Raw genomic sequence first — 17,812 nt, forward strand, 5'->3', positions numbered from 1 at the left:
ATTGTTGGGAATACTAATGCTATCCTAGCCGCTTGAAGCTCGCAATTATTCAATTATTTAAGCATTCACTAATTTCATATTTAAGTTATTTGGATGCTTTTAACTCAAAGTTTAGCTATTTTAGACTTTCAGTGATTATTATACATGTGTAACCTGTTTCATGCGAATATTAACAAGTGGAGTATTTTTCTCAGTTGATATAATTACAAATTAATACTCATTGTTTAAATACTTTATGAATCATCTTGGCCCTTAAATTTATTTACACACTTTTATGTTATGAACTAATTAGATCTAATTCATATAAGCCCTGGTGCTAACCGCCAAGAAAGAATAACAAAAATAATTACTCCCTCCGTACTCAAATATTGTCTCACTTTGATTCGGCACGGATTTTAAAAAAATAATGAAAAGTAAGTTGAAAAAATTAGTGAAATATGAATCCTACTTTTATATATTAGTTTTATAGTAAAATGTAAGAGAATGAGTTAGTGGAATATAGGTCCATAACCAAAAATGATAAAAAGTGAAAAATGATAAATTTTTTGGGACGGATAAAAATAGAAAAATGGAACAAGGGACGGAGGGAGTACTAACAAAATGGAGTATATAAATTGTTATGTAGAATTAATGAATAATTGTGCATCTAATTCAAAGCAGCAAACGACGTCGTAGCAATGAAGAATGTTCATTACCAAGTAGAATCAATATCTCACCTCACAGGGATTATCAACAACATGAGCGCTCTAACCTCATCCTCTCTCTTCAATTCTCATATTTCAAGATTGCCATCATCATCATTTTCAAAGCCCACAAGTTATTCCATCAGGATTGGGTTTCCCATCAAGATTCCCAGAATCCGAGCGAGTTCAAACGAGCTAGACATCAAAACAGACCAAAAATCTGAAGAAGATGTTCAAGAACCTTATAATGATCAAGGAATTGAAAATGGAAGCAAGAATTCAAGTGGGACAACATCAGCATTAGATAAAGATCTCAAAAAGGCCAGTCATTTCTCTGTTAATGATGCCTCTGCTGTTTTTTTGTATCTGAAAAATTGTACTGAAGTAGTAACCTCATTCTTGTGTTTTTTGATGATTTCTGTGTTTACTTATCTCTAGAAGATGACTTATTTGTGCTGTTTGATTTAACACTAGAAAATACAAGGATGTTTGCTTTCTCGTGGTTTGGGCAAATGAATTCAATTTTGAGGAGGAGAAAGAATAAGAAAAAAACAATTGAAGCATAATTTGATTATTTATTATACTCCTATATTGTTACAGGATACAGGTTTCTTGTAGAAATTATATCACTATAGTTTTGCTAAAGAAAATTCACACACACTCACACATATATGGTAGATGATATTATCTATGAGGGAAGAATTAGATGTATCAATGAGCATATGGTTACTAGAAACTATAGAAATTAAGATAGGAGCTATGTTGCTATATATGATCATAAATTTGGGTATGGATTGCCACAACAAAATTGAACCAGCATACAATCATAAGTGGACGATGTTTTATTTTGTCAGATCGAACGCTAGAGAGCTGCTGTATGCGTACGTTTCTCATTTCGTTTGTGCATTACCACTTTCTGCAGGTAGTCCAAAAGACTGCAGCTACTTTTGCACCGAGGGCTTCCACTGCATCCAAAAACCCTGCTGTGCCAGGCACGGTTTTATACACCGTGTTTGAGGTTCAAGGATACGCATCTCTGTTGCTAGGAGGAGCTCTCTCCTTCAACCTCATATTCCCATCAAACGAGCCAGATCTATGGCGCCTGATGGGCATGTGGTCCATATGGATGTTCAGTAAGTACTGATGAATATCTTCGTATCTTTCACAAACTCCATGTCTGCTAGTTGTACATACTCAAGTCAGTTTCCGAGTTGATAAAGGTTGTTTTGTGTTTCTGTTTTTAGCTATTCCTTCCCTTCGTGCACGGGACTGTTCCAAGAACGAGAAAGAAGCTCTCAACTATCTCTTCCTCCTCGTTCCATTGCTCAATGTCACGATCCCATTTTTCTTGAAATCATTTGCAGTCGTCTGGTCTGCAGACGTTGTAGCCTTCTTTGGGATGTATGCTTGGAAGGTATGTCACTATATTGCCAACATTTGCATCCCTGCCTTTCTAAGTCGCCCTCGTTAACGTATGTAAGTTTGGATATTTTGTTGTGCAGCTCGGATGGTTTTCGCAGAGAGAGTAGAGTAGGGCAGCAATGTGGGATAGATACATTCTACAGCTTCTTGATTTGTTAAGCAACTTGGCTTTGGAACACTCTGGGAATGCTTTGTACAGAGATTGAAGTATGGTGAGATGATTGATGATGATCGTTGTAAACTGGAGTACTCCTAAGATGTAAGAATATGGAGAGTATATGTAGGCACTCATTGGCGGACACTGTAAGGCAAGACAAGGGGCTTAAGCCCCTCCCAAGCTTTTTTGTTGATTTTTTTATTTCTAATTTTTTTAAAATTTTCAAAACCTATGTATCAAGCCGATGCCATTTGAGTGATGTTAGAGACTAAATCCTAGAAAGTTTAATGGTTGGAAGGGCTGAACTATTGCTAATAAAGCAAAAATTGCAGAGGAAGTCAAAGAAAAATTAATGGCAGCCGCTGCTGCGAAGAAGATGAAGAATAGGAACTAGTATAATACTAATAATAAAGCAACCATTTAATAAGTAGTGCATCAAAAATTGAGCTCAAATTAACAAGTCTAAACTAATTTTGATAAATGTGTTATGTTAATTTTTAAATGTGATTTATATATAAAACATAACCAAAATTATAAATTTACAGCTTAATTTTCAACCAATTCTATATCTTATAATCGAGTTACTTCTTCATCGCAATGTCCATCTAAATTATATAATTCACAAAACATTTCGATTTATATTAATTTATTTTTATCTATAAAATATTTATGCATTGTACATTATATTTGCCTGCGAAAAAATGTCATGTTTTTCTATTTTTATTCGTTCATCAAAATTATTATCTATGATAAGTTTTTCTTCCTTAAGGTGGAACATAATTTCCACTAACACTATTTCGAACACTTTTATCTCTATCTTTTTCTTATTTTACCGATTGTATCAAACCTAGTACCATCCACGATCAAAAAAGCTATTTATCGTAGATGAAGGTATTATATAATGCAGCCCTTGCTAAAATAATTTTCTGCGTCCGCCACTGTAGGCACTCGTGGTAGATAGATATTCAACAAATTGAGATGTTCAAATTCTTGTTGAATGAAGATCTTTTTTGATATACAGCAATCAAATTTAACTTACAAGTATATATCTATTTTGTGACTAGATTAAGTCAAACCCTGCAATGCCATTCACCTAGTGGCCGAGCCACAATCTTGATTGTTGTATATTTTCGGTGGCAATGACACTATGACATGATACATATGGTAATAGTGAAAGTCAACCTCAAAATAATTAAAGCATAAAATTCTAATTAAAGAACATAGCTTTAAAATTAAATTTACATATTTATGGGACTAAATAAATTTGGTAGTCTTAAATTATAAACATTATGATCTTAATTACAATATTTACAACTCCAAACGTCCTGATAAAAGACATGTTTCCACACTTAATTGGGATGTATCCATAACTTCCTCTTTCCATAAAAAATAATCTATTTTAATGAAAAGCTAATAATGTAAAAAACTTTTTCATTTTTAGAAATAAAATTACTATTTTAGATAGGTCAAAATGATAAAATGTGGAGGAACGAATACTATATAGCCACATTTGAAATGACTTGGGCCCAGGAGCTCTCAAACTCCACCGTGCCTCCGCTGCTGCATTCACCCAAATGGCTTCGTCACATAAGTAATTTGTGGTGTGGTGTGATATCAAAATAGAATGGAAGTTGTTGAGTGAGTAATCTATATATGTAGTGTAGAAAATGATTTTAATATGAGGACTAAATAGAATGTTAATATCCATGCAATAAACGGGCCATCAATACACACCAACCACTCTACTATAATACTAAGTCGCAATTGAGGTTGGCCCACATTTCATCAATAATCTCAAGCGATCTACTAGTTCCTCTGCTTTTACAGTAAAGCTTGGAAAAGGGGCAATTTCAGGGACAGATCAACACTGTCAAAAATAATGACCCGCCGCCGATGGTACATTTTATTCACTGCCCTTTTATTTTCCGCCGCCGCCGCCGAGGCTTCACGTCGTGCAACCGACGGCAAGTTTCTTTAATTTATCTCTTTATTAGTTTTGACATATTTCTTGGTGTTTTGACATAATTCATCTGGAAATTAGGGTTACCTATTGTGAGAAATATCAGTGAGATGGGAGAGGATAGCTACGGTCTTCCTGGTTTATCTCACATCACCGTTGCTGGTTCAATCATGCACGGTTTTAAGGAGGTGTCACATCATCTTTTTATAACTTTACTATTTCAACTTCATTTATGACTGACCACATATATTTTTGGATAAGAATCAAAAACATTACTTAGCATTTAGAAGAAAAGAAATGGTTTGTGTTGTATAGATTGAAGTGTGGCATCAAACACTTGGTCCAGGAGCAGGAACACCAATTCACAGGCATTCATGTGAGGAAATCTTTGTGGTTTTAGAGGGCAGTGGCACTCTTTATCTTGCCTCTAATTCACATCTCAAACATCCTGGCACCCCACAACACTTTCCCTTTTCCTCAAACTCTACGTTTCACATTCCTGTAGACAACGCTCATCAGGTACCTACATACGATCCATGTGTATTCATGAAATAAAATACGAGGTGAAACCATCTTTTTGTATTTTCCACAACAGGTTGTGAACACGAACCAAGATCAACATTTGAAGTTTCTAGTTGTCATAAGTAGGCCGCCGATGAAACTGTAAGCTACTCTCTCTCTCTCTCCCTCTGTCTCCTGTTTCTAGTTAAAGAACTGTCTATAATTCCTTGATTTTTGAGTTCAGGTTCGTATATGACGACTGGTTCATGCCGCACATTGCTGCCAAATTGCTATTCCCTATTTTTTGGGACGAAGAGAGTTATCAGACGCCTCAAGTGAACGATGAGCTCTAAAGCTCAAAGCTTCGGAACTTCGCAAGAAATTTGATCCACTCTTGTTTCTGCAAATGCGTTTCAGTTGAGAAACTTTACATTTCCCTTATTTGGCACAAGTTCATCTGTAATAACCAGTTGAAAGTAGGTATTCCTGTCAACTCAAATTAAATTGGGCTGTGTTTTACAAAAGTATTGTTTCCTTCTACCAATATCTTGTCTTTTATTCATCAAATGAAAACCTACAGGCTCTTCTACCTATATGCATCATCTCCTTCTGGTCGACAAGCTTCCACGTCTGCTTGTTTCTCAGCAACGATGACATACAATTCTGCACCAAGCATCTTCATGCACATCAAGATTCATAGATCTACTCAAACCAACAATTTCTGTATAATATCTATTGTAATCATGTGATAGGATTTTGTATTCTATCGATCTGCAATAAAGCAGGGGCGAACTTTATTTCTCAATGAATCAAATAACTAGAGAATTCTATAATTTATAGAATTCTAAACCCTAAACATATCTTGCTAAGCAAGCAAAATAATTAAATAAAAAAGATTACAAAAAAATGCAAAATCAAATCAAATACTATTAAAAGATAAGTTGGGGATTGAGAGAGATTTGGACGTGATCTTGAACCTATCATCATGAAGCCTAAATTAGAGAGATGAGAAGACAATCATTATTTATGAACGATGAGCTGAACTCTTCATGGGATGCAGAATGATATACTACTAATCTTTCCATACATCTGGCTTCTTGCTTGTAATTGCAATTTGCAAGCAACCATCATGTTGGAAGCCACGAACTTCAGCCGGAATCAAAGCATCACTTGTTAGGAGAAACAGAGAGAGCAAAGTGTCAAACATAGCTCCCTTTTCAGCTTGGCAAGCATAGATATGATCTTACACAGATGACATCATTCTCTTAGAATATGCTCCGCATGTTAAGTTCATCGACTGCTGTTCGTCGTCTCTGGAAACAAAGAGCAGATATGCATTCTCAATCATCGACTTAGTAGCTTAGATATTCTTATTCATCGATGCAAAGACATGTTTCAAAAAACTAGTAGAAAATCACTTTTTGAACATGTTTCATCCAAATGCATTGGAGCATCCACAGGCATAACTATAAACATCAGTAAATCAATAAATTAGTGATTGCGCTTAGTTGAAAGATAAATTTTTTAGATAGTTATTGTACTCCATATAACATTGTTTTGATAGCTTTGATTCATAATTTTCACCCACCTTTTTTATTTTTTGAAATTTTTTTAGTACGCTGATTTCAATTCAATTCGTCCTCTACTATTTTAGACAAGGTTAATTAGTTAAATCATTTGTAATTATAACTGAATCCTCCAATTCAATTCCTGAGACTCTGACGCTATGAATTTCGTCAAATCCATAATCTCAGACGATCACGAAGCTCCCACTTCCGAATCCGACCCGGATTCTTCCGGCGGGCCGAGCAATCCCAACGACGCCGCCGATGCCTGGAGTTTCGGGGGTTTTATCAGATCTGTCTCCATGCAATCCGAATCCGTGATCGAGTCGTACCGCAAAGATCTCCAGGAATTCGGGTCGGGCTTGAAGAAAGAGACCGAAATTCTCCGGGATACGGCCAGCCGCGCCGTCAAGGACCTGCCGTCTTCGCTCGACGTGGTGCTGAAATCCACGGTCAGTATGATCAACAAAGAAGCCCTAGGGCTGTCTTCCGACTGCGAGCCCGAGACGCTGGGCGCCTACCGAACCCTCAATTCGGGCCGGTACAGTCGGTTCGAGGCGCAGCTGAGTGCGATGCAGAGTGATTTGAATACTTTCTGCGTGGAGCCGGAGGATGCGGCGGATTACGGGAAGTGGAAGCTAGGGTTTGAATTGGGCGATTATGAGGATCCGATCGAGGGCTTGATTGGGGAAGATGGGATTTTGGAGGGTGCTTATTCGAAGGCCGTTCCTAATGTTGTTGATCGGGAAACGTTTTGGTGTAGGTACTTTTACAGAGTGGAGAAGCTCAAGCAGCAAGAGAAAATGAGGGCGAGTATCGTGAAGATGGCGGTTTCCAATGATGATGAGGAGGAATTGTCGTGGGATGTCGATGGTGATGATAATGATGATGATGATGATAATGATAATGATGGTGATGATGGTTGTGTAGTTAGTGATGAGAAGTGCAAAGGCAAAACAGAGGCTGCTGTTGTTGGTGGGGAAAAGGGCAATGTGATTGAGTTGAGTAGGAAGAGTGGTGTGGATGAGAGAGAGGGGAAGAGTGGAACAGTTGATGAAGATGAGAAAGTGGGGGTGGAGGAGGTGGTGGTGTCGAATCATGATGATGTGGGGTGGGATGAGCTCGGGGACGTTGGTAGTGGCGATGAGGGGAAAACCTCAGCCGGTGGTGGTGGTGGGAGCCCGAAGAAAGAGGACATCCGGAAGCGGTTGGCTGTGGATGACGATGATGATGATTTGAATTGGGGTATTGAGGATGATGATGAGCCCTTGAAAGCTTGATCTTGATGCCAGATAACTGTTTAGCAATGTAATTATGAATTTGCAGATGGCTAGTGGAATTCAGTAAAGGCTTCTTCTGCTTCAAGTATATATCATTAAACTGATTATTGATATCATTATTTCTCAATTGTTTGCCTTTCTTTGTGAATGAATGTAATGAACCTGTTGGTTTCCATTTGTGGTAAAGTTTCACTCTTTTCAGTTCATGATCTATTAATGGATTACGCTCTGGTATTAGTGTTTCCATGGATGTTGAGAGCACTTGTGATTTTGTAACTTCTCACCTTTCATTAGTGCTTACTGCTTACACAGTGGTTCTTATATACACAACAGTCGACACCCAACATGAATGAATGTAGACCAGACAATGAAATGTCCCACTTTTGGTGGATCTGAGATACATAAAAAAGACCAGTGTATAAAGTGGAAGTAAGGATTAAAGTAACAAGAATCCTGACATTTTTCGGAAAGTAGTGCTACTTTTTAACACTAAATCTGGTACCCATGATTAATCTGAACATATTGTGTCTGATTTCAGCTTGTATACTGAAGTTGAATAAAATGTGGATAATCTAAAAGAAAAAAAAAGAAGAAATATCTGCTTCCTCAATATATCATAATCCCCCAAAACAAAGAAATTCGATACAATATATAACCCTCTATCAACAACATCCTCTTGGCTTCAAGCTCAATTCTTTCTGGAGCCTCTAGCCTTGACCATGGCCCCATATATATGATACCAACATTAACACCCTACAGCTGTCTATAAGAAAGAAAGAAATAAAAAGAGAAAGCAGCCTCGCTCCTCACCAAATTACTCTAGAAAATGTAATACATAGAAACTCAACTTACAACAAACATCTTTTAAGACTCGTCTCACTTCTCATTTTTAGCATCGGTCGGGGGAGGTAGAGCCAGAAACCGTCCTCTCTGGGCACGTGGTGGGAGATGTCTTGCATGCTTCCGTGAACCAACATTCCATGGCAAGAATACCCCAGTACCACCACGTTGGATCTTTCTGGGATTCACAATCACTGGGCGCATGGGGGCGGCTGCTAACATTACAATGGGAGAACGGACAAAACCCCATCTGGGCATCATATTCACCGGCCCATAGTTATTCGACATAGGGACACCAGGTTGCCATACAGTCATTGCTTTGGACGAAGTGGTCATCTCCGATGATGCATGCCTTTCTATCTCCGCTCGGACTCTGAAGAAAGTGATGCTCACCCTCTTGTTAGGAGAGGAGCACATGACGTGTCTTGCTGTATCAGAGCTATTTCCCCTCATCACTAAAAGAGACCTGAGAAAGTTCTCAAGTCAAAAATTCTGCTTCTTCTTGTTTTAGATGGATGTGTTGAAATTTACAAAGCTCATACATACCCTTCTTTTGGAGAGAGCATTAGAGGCCCTCTGTAATTCCCTTGACCGTCGTTCACAAGCATGCGGCCAAAGGCCATCGTTGATTCAGAGAGGAGGAGGGTAGAAAGAGGCTGCTCAAGGTGGGGTGGTTTTAGAAAAGGCTGAGAAAATTCCCCCTACCAAAAAAATCAAATGAGATATTGATGACAATTTAATTCAAGAGGCAAAGACTAGGACACCTAAATACCTCATCAAAGAAGTTGATGATGCAACTGTTTGGTTTCCTATTATTTGGGAGCAAACGCCACTGAATCAAGTGATCAATTACACCTTCAAGAAGAGCTGGTATCGGCTCAATATTGTCTGCAGATAGATTTACCGGACAATCAAAACAGAAACATTAGTACTGGACCAGAAAGCAGCAAACAGCAGAGTTTTATAAATTTGAAAAGAATACTAAGCATACTTCTTTGCAATGTATCTTTAACGTGCCCGAAAATGGGAACACCAAGCTGAATCAACTCTCTCTTGTTCCCTTTCGTCTGCTGATTATATAAGATGAAGGTTTCTCCTGAAACCAGTATGAAATATTAAATTAGACCAGGTTGAGAATAAAAGAATAACTTCATTCCGCCGAAATATGTGACTGTGCATAGCAAGCTGTGAGTAGGAAAGTTTATAGGATAGTGCATATTCAGTATCTTCATTTATTGGCAAGAAAAAAATTGATTCAAAGGCAAACATACTATGCTATTCATATAAAAATAAATTTCATTCTGAAAGTAAAAACAGATTCCCAAACCTTTTCAAGCAAACCTATAGAAGACGCCCTTTACAATCTCATAACTTCCGGCCCAAAAGGAAACAATTAGTTTAACTATAAAAGCATCACGAATCACATGATCCACCTGAGAGTTCACCATTCTGACCAGCAACTCGGAGTTCATTTACAAAGTCATTCAATTTAGATAGTTCGGTATCAGTGAATATGTCTTCATATAACTTAAGACCTCTAACAACATTCACCTGCAAGTTGTAAAAATCCATTAGTTATCCTGCTTGCCACCGAAGCATCTAGAACTTCCCAATGCAAGAAAGAGATGGAAAAGCAATCAAGTAAAGACTTACCATGTGCCCTTTCACTGGTTCCTTTGCTACAAAACCTTTTGTCATCTTGATCTCAGCACGACGTGCCTCACACTGTCCATGGTTGGAACAGATATCAACAGATTCTGAGAAGGGTTGCACTTCTTGGGACCCTGGTTCATTTAAAACGTCATAAAAACTTATTTATCGTGCAATCCTCGTTAATGGTAGCTACTTTACTAAATTACAGAACACAATAAGCATTAAATGGGGCCTGAAAAATTAGTTAACCAGAGCCGCGTTAATGAAATGGGAAACCATTTATGCTTATTTCATCTATACTGCCATCTAATGTTGTTCCTACCTATTAAAATTATCTCGTATTCCAAAATTAACTAAAACTGACAGAATGGCACTTAAACTGGGCTGGCCCCTTTGTTGAGAAAATTAAGCAACGCATAATTGTAGCCATTTGCACTGCAATGTGCGGAGCCAACAATATCCATGACTGGTGCCGTTCTATGTTCATAAAGAAGCATTCATTTCTCTTGGACTAACAAATTAACAGAATAGTGCACTTCTAAATTCTACAGTTGTACTGCCACACCTTTACCTCCTCAGGTATTCCCCTAGTCCTGGACTCTCTTCCTAGTTCCCATGTATATTACTTGAAAAATAAGTAAATAAAGGGTGGAACAAAAATATAACATCATTTCCCTTTCACTACCATTTGCAACATTCTGATCTTTATGGTAAGAACAAAAAGATACGATGGCGATGGCGCATATTTGCTGTACCGAGAGGTCCACTAACATGCCCAGACAAATTTAAAAAAGAAGGAAAAAGTAAGGAGTGCCCTGTACCTTTTGAAGAGCACTGAATAGTGAATGGGCATAATTTTTTAGGACTTGAAATAAAAATTGGCATATGTTCCATTTTCCATGCCACAATTGGAATATATTTGACGCACCAAATAATATTCTAAGTTCGCTATCTCATTAAAAACCTAGCAATTAATTTACAGGTGGCAAGTTGAGTGAGAGGAGTTAGACAGAGAGAGTTCCCTAGAATCAAGGAAGAGTCTTACATTGGGATCCGAATATCCCACGGACGAAGGAGCAGTGGGCCAAACAGAGGGCGACAAAACCAACTAGAGGCAGCCACGCCTTGCGTCAAAGATCGACGGCTGAAACCACGCTTCTCATCAAATAAGTCCAAAGAGTAGGCACCCCACGCATCTCCAGGTGGACCTTAATTAATTATCTACTATTTCGGCTCCACGAACCAGATTGCTTCAACTAACTCTACATTTCCTAAACAATCCCTCTACAAAATAACAACCCATTTAACCCCGTTGAAAACGAACCATATACTTAATTTATGCCTGCATCTGGTTTTAATTTTTGAGGCCTAAGATTTCGCTGTAAACTAGTAAATGCTGACCAATTGTAATTACCATCTCATTTAATTAAATTTGACAACTGCGGCGTAAGTTGTGAATGACAAATTTGGTTTCGTATTCTGAAAAATTGACAGCCAAATCAAGCCAAAATGTGGAACAGAGATAGCCACATCAACCTGGAAATTCTAGATTCTTTCTATTTCATAACGGTCTAAATTACAATTAAACAGCAGAGAAAAAAAATTCATAATTCGCTTTAATCATCGACTTGTTAACTCCAGTGAAATAAGAGTAATTGATAGTTTTAATGCAGTAATCGATGTTTAATTTAAGTGAAACCAAAATCAATGTTGAATTTGCAAAAAACAGAGACGAGAAGAATGGATTAGAATTTTAGAAATACAAGATCGAAGAATCGGACAAGTTACCTGTATCTGTAATTTCTGAAGAGAAATCTTCATCAACTACTTCCCCTCCGCCATTTTCATTACTCGCCAATGAATTTTCCTGATTACTGTCTATCTGTTTCTCTTTCTCGTCGATCGCCTCTGCACAGTCACCTTTCACCACTACCTGAGGCTTCTTCACCTCCAGTTCATTCTCCGATCTCTTCTTCTCCACCACCTTCTTCAGCTCCGCCGTCACGTCGGCGATGGAAAAGTACTTCTGCATCTGAAGAATCGGAATCCAATTCAACCTCCGGCGGTGAATGGCGGCGAAAGCCGATTCGTATGCCGCCGCGGAGGCAGAGCCGTCCTCCAGCTGAGTCAGGTGGCTGCAAAGCGCATCAATAACCGCGTTCGCCGCAGCAAATTCCCCGCGGAACCAGGCGATAATGGCGTCCTTGGCGAACACCTCGGATGCCGCCGTCATCATCGGCAACTGAGGCTGCTGAACCACTGCGGGAACCACCATGGGTTTCATGGCCGCCCGATCGCGCTGCACTGCTGCTGCTACGCCCGCCGCCGCCGGCATTCCGAACAACCTGGTCAGCGTATAACCAGAGATTCTCAGGTGAAAAAGCAGTAATAGAACACACTTGTTATGCTACCGAAATCTGGATCGTCAGTATCGTATTTTGATCGTTGCGACTTTTCGCTGTGTTTCTGTATGCAATTTTGTTTTATGGAAATTTAACTGCGAAATGTATTCGTCTAGAATTTGTAGAGAGCGGAAAAATATTGAGAGGAAAAGGTGGTGATGAAAGCGAGGGTTTGGGGCGAGGGAGGTTTGGGTGTGTATATATATATATATATGTGCGCGGTGGAAATGCCCGTACCCGTGGGACCATCGGCCGATGTGTCACAACTGTATTAATTAACAATATTTGGTGGCAGAATTAATTAACAATTGAGATCTAAACAAGGTACATAGGCCATGTTTGGTTGCCGGAAAGTAAAGTTGGCAAGGAAAACGATTCCTGGAAAATGAATTCCGGGAATATGATTTCTAATAACTTTACTTTCCCGTGTTTGGAAAATATCAAGATTTGAAAGTATATATTTGATTTAAACACTAAACTAAAAATATACTTATCATTTTTTATTTATAAAAAATAATAATACATATTATTTAATAAATTATTAATTACAAATGATAATAATTATATTATTTTATTTATTATTACGATGGATAGTTCAAATATGGATTATACATCATAATATATAATAATATAATAATAAATAAGATTATTATTATTATTATTATTATATTTACTTAATTTTTAATTGAATAAATTTTACAATTTAAAATTTCACTACAATTTTATTGTTAATTACTAATTTATAAATTAAAAATTATTATATTATTTTATAATTATAATTATATTTAATTATTTAATAAATAATAATTATTATTATGATAATAAAAATAAATATTAATAATATAGTTGTAATTATGATAATTTGAATTATAGTTATTTATTATCCTGAAATTAAGTATGGTTTATACTTTTAAATTATTTTTAAAACATTGTTATAAATAATAACAATAATGATGATGATGATGATAATAATAATAATAATAATAATAATAATAATAATAATAATAATAATAATAATAATAATAATAATAATAATAATAATAATAATAATAATAATAATAATAATAATAATAAACTGTACTATATTGCATTAAATATGTAAGAATCCTAAAACTGGGAAAAAGAATACATAAGAAAAGTTAGAATTCAGAATCCTGGAAAGTTGTACTAACTTTCCTTGTTTCAGGATTTTGATTACTTTCCTAGTTTGATTAAAAACGGAAACAAACACAGGAATTTAAAATTTAAGGAATCAGATTACTTTCCCAGATAGAATCCTCACAACCAAACATGACCAAAGAGTAAATCAAATGTCATACCTGTGGAAATGGAGTACTAGTTTTATCGGAGTACTATCTTTTTCCAATAATAGAAATCATATTTAGTATGAACACCGATTTTAAAAATATAAAAAAAATGTTGAAAAAGTTAGTGAAGTATATGAGATCCATTTTTCTATATTAATTTTATAATAAAATATGAGTAAATTGAGTATGAGACAGAGGTAGTAATAGAATGTGTGTATAATATTTATTTTTACTATGAAACGTAGTAATGTTAGAATATTTGCCAAAATAATCCCGGGGCATTAAAAAAGGGCCCACATATGAACATTTGAAAGAGGTGGAGCCAAGTGCACATGTGCAATCGTGACCACCAAAGCTAAGAGGCGCATTACGCACATGAGCTAGATTCCAAAGCTCGCCACCAACAGTGGCTACACCTCCTACTTGTCACCCACCCAGCTGCAGCTATACCATTTTGTGATTGGATAATTCAAGTCATCCACAACGCGGTTCATATACCGTTCCTTAAACTACTATTTGCGGGCCACACTGTACTTTTTTACTTCATTCCTTAACTAAGGAACGGAATCTGCAACCCTCCGTTCCTTAGTCGTTCCTTAACCGTTCCTTAAATTACTATTAATTCAATTTCATTTCTTATTTTTATTTCCAACCCAATTCAATTAAAACAAACACACTTTATTAAAAAACACACAACATTAAAAAAAATTACAACTTAAACTTAAAAAAAATAAAAAACACACAATTAAAATCCTAAAAAAATAAAAATCACACAATAAAAAACACACAATTAAACATGGGAAAATAAAAAAACTACTCCGCCGGCTAATCATTCTCCGGAGGCGGTCGAGGTTGAGGGGGAGTCGGAAGGCCAAGTTGTGCTGTCATATGCACAATTCCGTTCCACCAGACCGCGAATTGGGCGTACGAGAAGCGGGAAGTGTCCGAACGCGTTGAGATCCCACCGGAGCCGCCACCGCCGTAGTTGCCGTCGCCGGACATTTTGTGAAGAGATTGAATATGAAAATTGGAGAGGAAATGAAGTTGATTTAGGAAGAATAGATGTGTAGTTGTGTGTGAAATGAGGATGAATTAGGAGTATTTATAGAATAAGAAATAAAAATAAAAATAAATAAATAAATAAATAAACGGTAATAATACCGTTAAATTTTTTTTATATAAAATCAATTTTTTTTTAAAAAAATAATTATTGCGTCAGCACGTGACGTCGCCCACTCGCGGGCCGGCGAGTGGGCGACACGCACGCCGCGGGGAGAGCCACGTCGCCGAAGCGCGTGGCGGCACGGACCGTGCCGAGGGTCGTGCCGTCGGCACCCGGCACGGCTTGGGAATGGCTCCTCGACGACACCATGCACCGCAACGCGTTCCGCTGCGAAGTCGTTCCGGCGGAACGGCCCGCGGAACGCCGGCGGCCCGCGTTGCGGGTGCTCTCATACTACTACTCCCACTTCTCATATTATCATCATTTTCCTTTGTTTATATGGATTTATGACCATATTTATGGTCAAGTATGAAATAATTTCACATAACACAAAAATAATAAATTATGGTATGATTCGTGGTCCATTATTATGAATGATATTAAGTTATTATGAATATATTGCTAGCTATATGTCCAATGAATAATATGGAGTAATTGTATATACATTTGTATGTTTGCATATGTGTGTCTTGAGAGATAAATAATGGTGGAACTTTTATTAAAATGAAAATATAAATTTATATTAGTTTGTAAATACATTGATACTAATTGATATAATAAAACATACTACTTTTTAGCTTAATATTAGTTTATTGGTTCATGAATATCAACATTCGACTCAATATCAGTAATTGATATATTGTTATTGTTGGAATAAAGAAATCAATTAATTGGAGAACAAGAAGGCAAGTGATGAAGATAGGGCAAGAATAAAGAAGGAAATAAATGAAGATTATGGAAAATCAAATAAAAAGGATATTAGTATAATTAGAATATATTTTCCATGTTTAGCTAGAATTAGAGTCTATATATAGTTGTGTAGCCATTGAGAGAATAGAATTCAAGTCATTCACAATGTAGTCTTTAAAGTTCTTCTCGTCTTTTACTTTCTGCAATAGTCTTTTATTTTCCGCATTATATTTTCTAACATGGTATCAGAGCAGCTAACGATCCTTCGTTAGTTTGTTAAAAAAACAAAAAAAACCTCATCATCGTCCCTTTCCCAAAACTAGCCAAAACAACCACCAAATTACGCCGCCGCAGCGCCGCCATATGAGCAACCAGAACACACGGCGGAAGAAGCAGAAACAGACGCCGGAGTCGCAGTTCCGGTGTACACTGGATCAGTGTTCCAAATCGAAGGACCTCTCCGCCGCCATCACTCTCTACGAATCCTCCTCAAATCCAACCATCACTCTCAACAATCTCAATTCCTTGCTATACATTTGCTCCGAAGCCCTTTCCAATTCAAATACCCGACAATCCGCAATTGACTTCGGATTCAAGCTGTTCCGCAACCACAGCAATGAAAACCTCAAGCCAAACGAGGCTACGCTCACAGCCGTGGCTCGGTTGGCGGCGGCGAACGGAGACGGAGACTACGCGTTCGACCTCGCGAAAAGCGTGATGAAACAATGTGCAGCGCCGAAGCTTAGGACTTTCACACCGGCGTTGAATTGCTTTTGCGGCGCCGGAGCGGCGGATAAGGCTTATGAAGTGGAGGAGCATGTGGTATCGGCGGGGCCTCAGATGGAACGTGCCCTGCCTGCCATGAACAGTTAGTTTGCATTGATACCAATAGAGCAGAGACTGACAAGTTTGCTCAATCAATTGCTTCTTTAGCCATTGAAAGAGAACATCAGCCAAATTTTAAGGAGTTCAAGGAGTGGCTGGAGCAACATTCTGAATATGAAACTCTGGTAGACGGAGCAAATATTGGGTTATACCAGCAAAACTTTGCACATGGTGGCTTTAGTATTACGCAGCTTGATGCCGTTGTGAAAGAAGTTCATAGAAAGACACAACAACAGCCACTTGTTGTGTTGCATAGAAAACGTGTGCTCTTACTACTCGAGAATGCCGATGAACAGGCAGGTAATTGGAGTTGGAAAGAAGGTGAAATCAAATAGGCCAGATCGGCCCTGTTGGAGAAGGGAAAGGTGGCTACATGTCCGACACCTCTCCTCGATCAAGTTAAGAAAAGAAAGAAGAAGTTCACGGTTTGTCCGGCCGAGGAGGAGAGGAAGAATGCAACCGAACAACTTCTCTCCAAATCTATAATGGTCGTGAAGGCCAAAGATGACCTATAATGAGAGGGCGAGTAAGCTGCAAAGGCGCAACCCACATGTCGGTGGAGCCAGGAAAGATTGGTAGCAAGACAACCCGGGAAGACAAAGCAGCCGGAGAATTATCCGGCCGAGGGAGATAGGTTAGCCCCAACCAGATAATTATTCGAGATGATTGGAGTATCGCCTATGCCAGAGAAGAGAAGATAGCTTCAGGCATAAATGGTCCGGAGAAGAAGAAACAACCGAGAAAGGAGAATCTATTGCCTAAGAGGTGGTAGTCGTGAGAGGCTGCGAACTCATGTTATAATGGATGAAGCGTTTGGCCGAGGGGGAGATATCAGCCACTGCCAAATGATTCAATCTCCGAATCAAGGAGATAATTGCCGAAGACGATGGCGGCGCCAACGTCTGCGCAACGAGGGGGAGAGAGCTAATGTCGCCGCCACACAGCCGCTGTGAAGAGTTGATGGGAATGGGATGGGGTCGAGTGGACGTTGAGAACCTGTTGCCAAAAGACGATGTTAAAGGAACAGGCGCGGGAAAAAGCTAAAGCCAATAAGAGAAGATGAGGCCTTCTTAAACTAAATGGGAGAAGATAGTGTCGCCACACAGAGATGGGGGATGCACAATGGCCGCGAAACGTTGGCTGTTGAAGAAATAGAAACTGGATTGAAGGAGTGACGGGAGAATTCTCACCGTCGAGAAATGAGCAGACTTCGGATGGACGACCAAAAGTATTGTCAGAGAATAA

At 38.1% G+C, this 17,812-nt stretch overlaps 5 protein-coding genes across 7 annotated transcripts; 4 read left to right on the plus strand and 1 right to left on the minus strand.

The window, feature by feature from the left end:
* The first annotated feature begins 655 nt into the window (after nt 1-655).
* LOC121811072 (protein RESISTANCE TO PHYTOPHTHORA 1, chloroplastic-like) lies at nt 656-2,535 on the plus strand. The gene is made up of 4 exons (XM_042211846.1): nt 656-1,004; nt 1,606-1,816; nt 1,928-2,097; nt 2,186-2,535. The coding sequence occupies exons 1-4, from the start codon at nt 678-680 to the stop codon at nt 2,210-2,212; spliced, it is 735 nt and encodes a 244-aa protein (XP_042067780.1). The 5' UTR covers nt 656-677; the 3' UTR covers nt 2,213-2,535.
* Nucleotides 2,536-4,038: 1,503 nt separating this feature from the next.
* Nucleotides 4,039-5,528, plus strand: LOC121810924 (auxin-binding protein T85-like). 3 transcript variants are annotated; one of them, XR_006052473.1, is made up of 6 exons: nt 4,039-4,226; nt 4,304-4,410; nt 4,538-4,741; nt 4,818-4,885; nt 4,968-5,203; nt 5,304-5,528. XR_006052473.1 is itself a non-coding variant. In XM_042211663.1 (5 exons), exons 1-5 carry the CDS (start codon nt 4,142-4,144, stop codon nt 5,074-5,076), a joined length of 573 nt encoding a protein of 190 aa, XP_042067597.1. In that variant the 5' UTR covers nt 4,039-4,141; the 3' UTR covers nt 5,077-5,528. The 3 variants fall into 3 exon arrangements, 1 of the variants encoding a protein (XP_042067597.1); XR_006052472.1 differs by having other exon boundaries at nt 4,968-5,199; XM_042211663.1 differs by having other exon boundaries at nt 4,968-5,528.
* A 145-nt stretch (nt 5,529-5,673) lies between these two features.
* On the plus strand, nt 5,674-7,789 carry LOC121810923 (BSD domain-containing protein 1-like). The gene has a single exon (XM_042211662.1). The coding sequence runs from the start codon at nt 6,450-6,452 to the stop codon at nt 7,566-7,568; it is 1,119 nt and encodes a 372-aa protein (XP_042067596.1). The 5' UTR covers nt 5,674-6,449; the 3' UTR covers nt 7,569-7,789.
* Nucleotides 7,790-8,155: 366 nt separating this feature from the next.
* LOC121810975 (RNA demethylase ALKBH10B-like) lies at nt 8,156-12,626 on the minus strand. Its single transcript, XM_042211724.1, has 7 exons — nt 11,850-12,626; nt 10,062-10,192; nt 9,842-9,959; nt 9,400-9,504; nt 9,181-9,296; nt 8,955-9,109; nt 8,156-8,874 (listed from the first exon to the last, which is right to left on the minus strand). Exons 1-7 carry the CDS (start codon nt 12,394-12,396, stop codon nt 8,445-8,447), a joined length of 1,602 nt encoding a protein of 533 aa, XP_042067658.1. The 5' UTR covers nt 12,397-12,626; the 3' UTR covers nt 8,156-8,444.
* A 3,419-nt stretch (nt 12,627-16,045) lies between these two features.
* On the plus strand, nt 16,046-16,902 carry LOC121810332 (proteinaceous RNase P 3-like). The gene is made up of 2 exons (XM_042211127.1): nt 16,046-16,550; nt 16,616-16,902. The coding sequence occupies exons 1-2, from the start codon at nt 16,046-16,048 to the stop codon at nt 16,900-16,902; spliced, it is 792 nt and encodes a 263-aa protein (XP_042067061.1).
* Nucleotides 16,903-17,812: the final 910 nt, after the last annotated feature.

This window comes from Salvia splendens, chromosome 7, assembly GCF_004379255.2.
Source record: "Salvia splendens isolate huo1 chromosome 7, SspV2, whole genome shotgun sequence".
NCBI lineage: Eukaryota > Viridiplantae > Streptophyta > Magnoliopsida > Lamiales > Lamiaceae > Salvia > Salvia splendens.